The following is a 10,856-nucleotide window of genomic DNA, read 5'->3' as shown; positions in this document are numbered from 1 at the left end:
GATTAAGAAGTACAAATTGGTAGTTACAATATAGTTATGGGGATGTAAAGTACAGCATAAGGATTATAGTCGATAATAACTAAGTATGGTGTCAGATGTGTACTGGATTTATCAGGGTGATCACTTTGTGAGTTATATAGAAATCTAATCACTATATTGTACACCTAAAACTAATATAATATCATACACCAACTGCAATTAAAAAATTTAAAAAAATTAAAAATATTAAAAAGTGGTAACAAGTTTTTTTATGGAGCTAGATGTATCGATACTAAGTTCGTATGGTAAAACGAACATGAAAACAGGAAAACACTAAAAAAGAAAAACTAGGGAAAGTAGACTTACCGGATATTAAAACATACAATAAAGTGTCTTTAAGTAAAACCATGTGGTGCACAAATAGACAAGCAGACCTGGTATGTGAATAGAATGATGAAAAATAGATTCGAATGCATATAAAAATTTAGTATAAGATAAAAATGGCATTTCAAATCTCTAGAGAAAAGATAGACATTTTAATAAATGGTGCTGGGATGACCGGAAAGCTATTTAGAAAAATATAAAGTAGACCTATATCTCACACGCACAAAAATAACTCCAAATATTTAATGATTCAAATATTTTTTAAAATGTAACTATACAAGTATTAGGAGAAACTGTGAAAATATTTCTCCTTAGGCCTAGTGCAGTGAAAGAGTTTCTAATTATGACTTAAAACCAGATGCAATAAAAGAAAAATTGGTAAATTTGACTTTGTAAAAATTTTTAAAAATTAAAAACCTTTTACATGGTAAAATAAACCCACCATAAAGTAAAAAGACAATTAACAAACTGAGAAAGAATATCTACAACATACATTGTACATTAATGGCCAATATCGCTAATGTATAATTTATAAATATATATTTATGTCTTTTACATATCTTTCCATTTGGGATTTTGATCCTTTCTCCCTCAGTTTAGATAGAGATGGAGATAGAGACAGAGACAGAGACAGAGACAGAGATAGAGATAGAGAAGGAGAGATATATAGAGAGATAAATATAGATATATAGTACAGACATAAATATAAGTGTATCTATATACATATATATCTTATAATTAGAGAAATATCATGGAAATAAAAATTAAAACAACACTGAGATACCATTTCTCACCATCTCTCGTGTTGCTGGTGGGAATGAAAACTGGTACAACATTTTTGGAGGGTAATTTGGCAGTAGCTTTATATAATGTACTTACATTTTGACTCAGTAATCTCATTTTTTTAATTTACCTCGAGATATACTTTTAACAATATGAAAGCACATAGACACGTGATTATTAATTGCAGCATTGTTTATAATTGTGAAATATTAGAAACAACTTAAATGCCAATACATAGGAGAGTTGTTGAGCAAACTATGGCATATCTACACAGTGGAGTACTAGACGGTTGTGAAAATTAATGAGGAAAATCTCATAAATTAAAATGTGATTTCTAGAATATGTTTATCATTAAGTTAAAAAGAAGAAGAAGATTTTATATTATTCTAATTTTATGTAAGAAATGAAGGGAAATAATAGAACATGCATATCTGCTTATTTCTACAAAGAAACACAGAAAATTAAACTAGAAACAAATGAAATTGGCTACTTACAAGGGGCGAAAGAGTGGGGAAAGGACGAAACTTTCTCATTCCTGTGTATTTATTTTTGTATAGTATTGACTTTTTATAATCATGCTAATGTTCTACATATTAAAAAGGTAAAATAAAATCAACAAAGAGAGGAGAATAATAATCCTAAAACCAAATGAAATGAAACAAATGAATCCAACTACAGTTTTCCCCCTTTATCCATAGAGGATATGTCCATGACCTCCACCGGATGCCTGAAATCACGGATAGTCCTGAACCCTATATATACAATGTTTTTTCCTATACACATATACATACTTATTACAAAGCTTTATTTATAGATTAGGTACAGTAAAAGAGTAACAACAATAACTAATAATAAAATTGAACAATCACACAGCTTCTCTTTGGCACATCTGAATTGCCAACTTCATTACTCTTGCACTTTGGGGCCATTATTAAGTACAATTAGGGTGACTCGAACACAAGCACTGCGATACGATGACAGTAGATCTGACAACCAAGACTAATGGGTGGGTAGTGGATACAGTGTGTGTACATTGGACAAAGGAATGATTCACATCCCAGGCGGGACAGAGCGGGATGGTGAAAGATTTCATCACACTACTCAGAATGGTGCACAATGTAAAACTTACAATTGTTTATTTCTGAAATTTTCTATTTAATATTTTCAGATCACAGTTGACCCCAGGAAGCTGAAATCACAGACAGTAAAATTTTGGATAAAGGAGAACCGCTGTATACTTCAAATAACTAACAACCACACTCAAGGGAGAAAAAAAATTCCCAGTATTTTTTAGCACAGTTTTTTGGTAGATTCTCAACCTAAAAAAAAAAATAAAAAGAACAGAACATTCACAATAGCTTGAACTCTTCTTAGTAGTCCTGTTTTTTTGAAGAGATGTGGAAACAGCAATTATGAAATTAATTTGTGTCACTTTTAATTGTGAAAAGAAAAAGCTATTTGTAGTGATGAACATATTTGAAATTAGCCACAGTAGCTGCCAAGAGGAAAAAATGAAAATCTATAAACAAGTCACAGTATATTTTTCGAGAGTGTAATACATTAAAATGTTCTTAGATATTTTTAACTTTTAGAATATGTGCCATGAAGATCTATTGCAAACGGCAAATGAAGGAACAACTATCAAGAAAATCTACAAAAATTTTATAAAGCAAGAGTCTGTAGGATTTGAACCAAGTTCACTCCCTCCGTTTTCCCTCCCCACTCAGCAAGGTAGAGACTCCGCTCCAGATTTCTGCAGGTCCCTCTCCTCTCAACTCCCAGTCAGAGGGCTTTCTTCCTGAGGAAAGCAGTACGTCAACATTTCTCATTCTTCCTCCAGCTATGTGTTGTTAAGGCTGAGTCCCAGGCAAATGCAATTGAGAAGTAAATGTTACCTGCTTTCACCCAGCCCCCACTTGTGCGACAGAAGCTCTACCTTAGGTGCAATGTACTGATCACCATGCCCTTTCCCTGGCTCATGAGGTAGTGATTCCATTTCAGGCTGATGTTCCCCACTGAGTGTTCAACTCCCGCCTCGATCAGCGGTGTCACTCAGAAATAAGCTTGCCATTGTCCCTAACCCCAGCTCCAGAGTCTTGGCTCAGATATTTTGCCTAGAGGAAGAAGCAGACCATAAAAAAAAAAAAACTCCTAATATCTTTCCAAAGGAAATGATTTTATTTACAACAGAGCATGGAGAAGCTCAAACCTAAGGACACTTTCAAAAACAGTGGAGTTTGTAGCGAAAGGTCCTGGTTAGGGAACTCACAAATTTAATGAAAGTACAGACTATAGGCCAGGTAGCTGGAAAGAGAGAACCAGGAGTAAGACAGTTTTGAGGAGCCTTTCTGGGGTCAAAACAAATATCAAGCATAAACCTCAGAAACTGTTCTTCAAAAGACTAAAAATGAGTTTAGCAGGTTGGAAAATATAAATCAATAAAAAAATCAATTGTATTTTATACACTTGCAATGAATAATCCAAAAAATGAAATTAAAAAAACAATTCCATTCACAATGGCATCAAAAAGAATAAAATACTTAGGAATAACTTAGCCAAAGAAGTGTTAAGACTTGTAAACTGAAAACTACAAAACATTGTTGAAAGAAATTTAAAAGATCTAAATATATGGAAAGATAGCCTATGTTCAAGGATTGAAACGATTAATTTTGTTAAGATGGCAATAGTCCCCAAATTGATCTCCAAATTCAATAAAATCCCAGTCAACATCCCAGCTGCCTTATTTGCAAAAAGACAAGCTGATTTTAAAATTCATATGAAATTGAAAGGAGCCTCACATAACCAAACCAATCTTGGAAAAGAACACAGCAGAAGGACTCACACTTCCTGATTTCAAAACTTACTACAAAGCTACAACAATCAAGACAATGTGGTACTGGCATAAGACTAGACATATAGACCAATTAAATACAATTGAGAGTCCAGAAATAAACTCATAGTCTATGGTCAATGGATTTTCAAAAAGGGGGCCAAAATCATTCAATGGGGAAAGAATAATCTCTCCAACAAATGGTGCTTGGACAACCAGATATCCACACGCAAAAGAATGAAGTTGGAACCCTACCTCACAGCATATATAAAAATTAACTAAAAATAGAAAATAGACCTAAATGTATAAGCTAAAACTACATAACCCATAGAAGAAAGTATAGAGTAAATTGTCACAACCTTGGATTTAGCAAAGTAGTCTTAGACACGACACCAGAAGCACAAGCAACAAAAGAAAAAAAAATAGATAATTTCTACTACATCAAAATTTACAACTTTGTGCTTCAAAGAACACCCTCAAGAAAATGCAAAAAAAAATACAGAATGGGAGTAAATATTTACAAATCATATATCTGATAAAGGACATATACCTAGAATATATAAAGAACTCTTACAGCTCTGTAATAAAAAGACAAATAATACAGTTTCAAACTGAGCAAAGGGTCTGAGACTACATTTCTCCAAAGAAGGTAATACAAATGGCCAATAAGAATGTGAAAATATTCACATTGTCATTAGTCATCAGGGGAATTCAAATAAAAACCACAATGAGATACCACTTCATATCCAGTAGGATTTCTAGAATCAAAAAGTCAGAAAATAACAAGTGTTGGAGAAAATATGTTAAAACTGGAACCTTCATACACTCTGGCAGGGATGTTAAATGGTGCAGCCAATTGCAAAAAACAGTGTATCATTTCCTCTAGAGTTAACATAGAGTTACCGTAAGACACAGGAATTCCATTCCTAGGTTTAAACCTAAGAGTTCAAAGCACATGTCCAAACAAAAACTTGTACACAATGATTCATAACATCAGTATTCGGAATAGACAAAAGTTAGATACAACCCAAATGTCCACCATCCTGATGACTAGATAAATAAAATGTTGTCTATCCACACAGTGGACTATTACTTAACCACGAAAAGGAATAAGGTACTGATTCATGTTACGACATGGATGAATCTTGAAAACATCGTGATAAGTGAAAGAAGTCATACACAAAAGTCCACATATTGTATGATTTCATTTATATCAACTGTCCAGAATAGGGAAATGTGGAGACAGAAAGTAGATTAGTGCTTGTCTGGATCTAGGAGGCAAGAGGGACAGGAATGTCGGCTAAAAGGAAGGAGCTTATTTTTGAGGTGATGAAAATATTTTAAATTTATGGTAATGGCTGCACAACTCTATGACTACACTAAAAATCATTGAATGGTACACTTCAAGTGAGTGAATTATATGGTATGTGAATTACATATCAATAAAGCTGTTTAAAAAAACAAAAACGAGTAAAGCAATTATAAAAGATTACATATAAAAAAATACAAAGGATTTGAAGAGGCGCTTCCCAGAAGAGGAAATGCAAATGGTCAATGCACAAGACATGGAGTTGGCCTAATTAGTAGTCAGGAACATGTAAAATAAAGCAGAGACGCCTTTTTACTTAACCACATCAGATTGGCAAGAATTACGAAACAATATAACATACAATGCTTGAGCTTTTCACAAATTGCTGACTAGAACTCAGATTGGTAAATATTTTTGCAAATTGCGTATAATACCTATGTCCATTACATTTAAAATGGTCGTACTCTAAATTCCTAATTTGACTTCTAAGAACTTATCTCATGTAAATAATGTATGTGTGACTACACGTAAGAAAAGGTTTATTGCAGCATTGTCATGGCAAAGGAAGGATGGTTGGAAATGGAGAGATGTCTGTGATTCTTTGTTAAATGCAAAAATTGAGTGTCAGAGTAATGGTCCAATTTGATCCAATTTTTGTAAAACCGAAAGGCAATAAATGTGTATATGTATGCATATATGTTTTATTATGCATGTATATATGTATAGGTGTATATGCATATATGTATACATATATATACATGTATATTTTCATGGAAATCCAAGTGGAAGAATATATAGCAAGCTGTCATGTTAATATCTTGGGGAGGGAGAGGGACAGATAATTATGGGCTTTCTTTTTGGTGTACATTTTTGTATTGTTTCCCGAGTAAATGAAAAGGCATTACTTTTGCAATTTGAAAGATAGATAACATTTTTTAATTAAGAAGAGAGGGTGGGCGCAGGAATTAGGAAGGAAAGGAGAGGTTTTCAGCCGTTTCTGTGTGCGCTCCTCTTATAGACAGTACGGCGGCTCCGGGCGTCGCGTCTACGCGGGGGATTACAGTAACCCGGTTGTCAGTGATGAGTCAGAGTGCGTGGTGCTGATGCTGCTGCCATTTCATCACCTCTGTGGGCGCAGCATCCATCCCTCAGCTCTCCCTGTGCCTGGGCCTACCTCCCCTCGGGCTCCCAGGCAAGCGATGCCCTCGCGACGGATCTAGATCCGGACTGAGCCACGCTCCGCGAGACCTCGGCGGGACGCCCACTCTCGCCGCACACGGCTTGGGCCAAGGAGACCTGCCAAGCCCCGGCCATGGAAGCCATCTGGCTGTACCAGTTCCGGCTCATTGTCATCGGGGATTCCACGGTGGGCAAGTCCTGTCTGATCCGCCGCTTCACCGAGGGCCGCTTTGCCCAGGTTTCGGACCCCACCGTGGGGGTGGATTTTTTCTCCCGTCTGGTGGAGATCGAGCCAGGAAAACGCATCAAGCTCCAGATCTGGGATACCGCGGGTCAAGAGAGGTTCAGGTAAGAGGGCAGCCTGGGCCCGTGAGCAGTGGGAGGGTCTTTGGAGCTTGTACAGCCTCTGGGAAAAGAGGACTTCCTGGTCCTGGTCGCATCCCGTAAGGATGCTACCGAATGTCTGGGGGGTTCTGCTTAAGCCCACCTTCAGCTAGCCGGGAGTTCTGTGCAGGGAAAGAAGCGCCCTGGCAGGGAAGGCCGGTCAATAATACGTATTGCTTGCACCACAACTCCACCAACCTGCCCCTTGGTAGCTAACGAACCAGCTGGAATTGATCACTGTAATTCATCAATGTCAGTCCCTATGCTTTTAAAAATATTCCCAGATCATCCCAACATAAGCGTCAGATCTAGAGAGATGATATATAGATAGAAATAGAGATAGACATAGGTACAGATATAGATATATTATGTCATATGAATATACACCCATACATATGAAACAGCCAGATACTGATGATTGATACCTTCTTGCGACCAGCACACATTCAGTGATGATCCACTACATGCCAGACATGGGGCTTGTTCCTGAGGAAACTCACACAACGGGATGCTATGTAAACAAAACAGACACAGGCCCTTCCCTCTTAGAACTTCTGTGCTAGAATAATAGGAGAAATAGATAACTGGCAGTTACACAAAAGAGTGCCTTGTTTATATTTGTATGCCCACTGCCTACTATAACTCTTAGCACATAATGAATAATCAATGAACAGGTTTAACTTTCTCTTACAGCCCTTTCCTTTTCATTTGTAACACACACACACACACACACACACACACACACACACACACACACACACACAAGGGAAGGCTACCTGGAGATGAGGACTGATGAGTATGGCAAGAAAAGCCCAGGGAGAGGAAACCAAATATATAAAGACAGAAATGTGGGAGAGCGATGTACACAGAAAACTTTGAGAGAGCAGTTTGAGCTAAAGTCACATAGAGCATCAGAAAGTAGATCAAGAGGACTCAATAGCCCATGCTTATGATCATTTATTCACTTATCTTTTGAACACTAATTGAGCAGATACTGGTTAGGGAGTCGAAGAAGGGTAGAGAGAAAACTACAAACTTAAGTTGTCTCCTGCTCCCCACTGCCACAAACAACACTGTGGCAAATATCCTTGTACAGGTTCACTTTGAACTTGTGAATGCAATTCTCATAAGTGAACAAAGGTGTCTTTTATGTTTTTTGCAATATCTATGTGAACAACAGCCTTTTTCATATTCACTGCTTATTATTATTGGGTGATATCGATTTGTAAGAGTTTTTTTTTACATTAGGAATATTAATCTTTTTCTGCCACGTATGTTGTAAAATATTTTCCCAGTTTGTCATTCGTCTTTGAACTTAGTCTAAGAAAAATTTTTGATGCACAGAAGGTTCTAATTTTTATGTAGCCTTATGTCGTGCTTAGGAAGGGCTTTGTCGCGTTCTAAATCCTAAGATAACAGTGTATTTTAGTTTTGAAAGGGATCTACAGCTTGCTTATTGATGTCCTCAGCCAAGCTGTTCACAAATCAAAAGTTTTGTTTGATCGTGTCGAATTTTCTGATACACTTACTATTATCTATGAATCTTCAAACTTAAAGGAATTAGAAACGCCTTCATTCCCCAGGGCTGATTTGCCCAGTTCTGAAGACTTGAACTCTTTCCTAAGTTTTGGTCTTACCATTATCTAGTTTGGACTTTGATCCCCCAGACAATGTTAGTTCTGTTATCATTGGGCCATTTACCCTAAACCTTTTCCTTTGTAATTATATGTATAATTACCTGGAGAAGATGAGGCAGATGAGTATTGCAAGAAAAGCCCAGGGAGAGGAAACAGAATATATAAAGACAGAAGTGCAAGAGTCCCTCATTCTTTCTCTTCTTCATCCAAGAAAACAGAAAACCTAAAAATCTACATAGATAAAAAAAAAACACACAGTAGTCTAAAGCAAGTGATTGTGGAAGCAAATAGTTCTACACCCTCTAATAAGCTCTAAAACACTCTAAGCAAAGTACCATAATGCATATTGATAATGAAGCTCCTCAAATCAAGAAGTTAAAGTAGATGAGGTTTCTTCTATTTAAGAAGTACAGCAAATGTATAATAGGTTTTAGACAGATTCTAATTACAATGCTTTAAATAAATCATGTCTTTTTAAGGGGAAGCTTGGCGATTTAGGCAGGTTTCCCAGCTAGTGGCTCCTTATTCAGCCTTTCTAAAGTGTGTCAGGAAGTATGTCTGATAGGCACTTTGCTCAAGGCCTTTGCAGATCATCTCTCTTTTTCTTATTCCCAATGGCCTAGAAAATAAAAAACAAAATTGTGTTTCTCCTCAGAAGGGATTAAAGATACCTTTTAGATTAAAATTAATAATAATATTAATAATAATAATAATGTAATAGAAAGACAAACATGGTAATGATAAATGGAAAAAAAGGAGTGTATTGTCATATACCCATATACTTATGAGCATTTGTCAATTATCATAAATTCATTTTTTTTTTTAATTTTGTTTCAACTACCGGAATCTGTAATGAGCTCTCCAGGTCACAGAAAACTTTAACATACATGATTTCATTTTGCCTTATGATAACTGACTTAGGTATCTCCTTTTGCAGAACAAGAAGTCTCATTGAGTTATTCAGATGTGGGGGTGGGAGAGTTGGCTGTGGTTCTGCCTGAATTGAGGGAAAATGCCTGTGAGTCCGTGAGCATTCATTTCTAGAAGATGCCATCTCAAAATCTGGCCCAATTGAAAATGTCCATGTCATCATTGTTATGGAATGGCATGTATTATGTTATTAAAAAATAAATAAATAAATAATAATTTTTGCTAAAGAACTGTGTCAGTAGCCAGAAACACTAGACTACACTGAGTTCATTGAAGCACAGCAGTTTGGGCATGGCCTTTATTTTTTACTTCTTTCTTGTGTTTTAGATCCATCACTCGCGCCTACTACAGGAACTCAGTAGGTGGTCTTCTCTTATTTGACATCACCAACCGCAGGTCCTTCCAGAATGTCCATGAGTGGTTAGAAGAAACCAAAGTACACGTTCAGCCCTATCAAATTGTATTTGTTCTGGTAGGTCACAAGTGTGACCTGGATACACAGAGGCAAGTGACTCGCCACGAGGCAGAGAAACTGGCTGCTGCGTATGGCATGAAGTACATTGAAACATCGGCCCGTGATGCCATTAATGTGGAGAAAGCCTTCACAGACCTGACAAGAGACATATATGAGCTGGTTAAAAGGGGGGATATTACAATCCAGGAGGGCTGGGAAGGGGTGAAGAGTGGATTTGTACCAAATGTGGTTCACTCCTCAGAAGAGGTTGTCAAATCAGAGAGGAGATGTTTGTGCTAGTCAGCCTTTTTAATTTCCAAAACGTGCTCTCTCACCTGAACTTAAAAGTGATGGAAATGAATATGATCCTTGTGTGACTGAAGAGAACTCAACCTCCATTTTGGATACCAAGTGAGCCTCCTTCCCGAGGGGCACTCTCATAGGTTGTGGGCAGGTGGATGGGGGAGTGCTGTGACCGAGGGACTGAATTACTGACATGGGCCAGACACTGTTTTGTGGCTCATGCTGGGCAGTGGCTGCTCCATGTGCCATTTGTGGACCACATGTCAAGGGCTTGAGGTTTGGGGAGCCAGGCCTCCCCAAAATATACCCACAGACAAGACAACTATTTCTTGGTATTTCAGCTCCTTCATAGGTCGCAAACATAAAAGACATATGTAAGGGGGAAAAAGTACCACATTGGGAGCAATTAGCAAAACTAAGAGAAGACTGAGATCAACTTAATCAGTGAGAATATCCTACACGAAGTGTGTGTGCTGGGTTTGGTTAAAAAGTACCAATTAGCTTCTAATCAGCTCATCTGTCAAATGAGGGGCATGAACCAGCTATTTACTAAGACCCTTGCGAGGCCTGGTGTTCTAGTAAAAATGGTGTGACTATGAAAAGGGAAGCTATTTACACACTGTTATTATCACATTGGGGAAAATGTACACCCTTGTGATAGAATAACCAGCTATGTGAAAGAAA

The 10,856-nt window shown here is 37.1% G+C and overlaps 1 protein-coding gene across 1 annotated transcript; it reads left to right on the top strand.

The window, feature by feature from the left end:
* The first annotated feature begins 6,294 nt into the window (after positions 1 to 6,294).
* Positions 6,295 to 10,244, top strand: LOC105302513 (ras-related protein Rab-39B). Its single transcript, XM_011375580.1, has 2 exons — positions 6,295 to 6,812; positions 9,743 to 10,244. The coding sequence occupies exons 1-2, from the start codon at positions 6,598 to 6,600 to the stop codon at positions 10,167 to 10,169; spliced, it is 642 nt and encodes a 213-aa protein (XP_011373882.1). The 5' UTR covers positions 6,295 to 6,597; the 3' UTR covers positions 10,170 to 10,244.
* The last annotated feature ends 612 nt before the right edge of the window (positions 10,245 to 10,856 follow it).

Source organism: Pteropus vampyrus, unplaced genomic scaffold, assembly GCF_000151845.1.
Source record: "Pteropus vampyrus isolate Shadow unplaced genomic scaffold, Pvam_2.0 Scaffold275, whole genome shotgun sequence".
Classification (NCBI taxonomy): Eukaryota; Metazoa; Chordata; class Mammalia; order Chiroptera; family Pteropodidae; genus Pteropus; species Pteropus vampyrus.
This window is presented reverse-complemented; position numbering and strand designations above follow the sequence as displayed.

Excerpts from the sequence above, each read along its gene's own strand:
- LOC105302513 (XM_011375580.1), top strand. The coding sequence starts at position 6,598 with ATGGAAGCCATCTGGCTGTACCAGTTCCGGCTCATTGTCATCGGGGAT. Across the intron at positions 6,813-9,742 it reads GCGGGTCAAGAGAGGTTCAG|ATCCATCACTCGCGCCTACT; the intron begins GTAAGAGGGCAG and ends CTTGTGTTTTAG.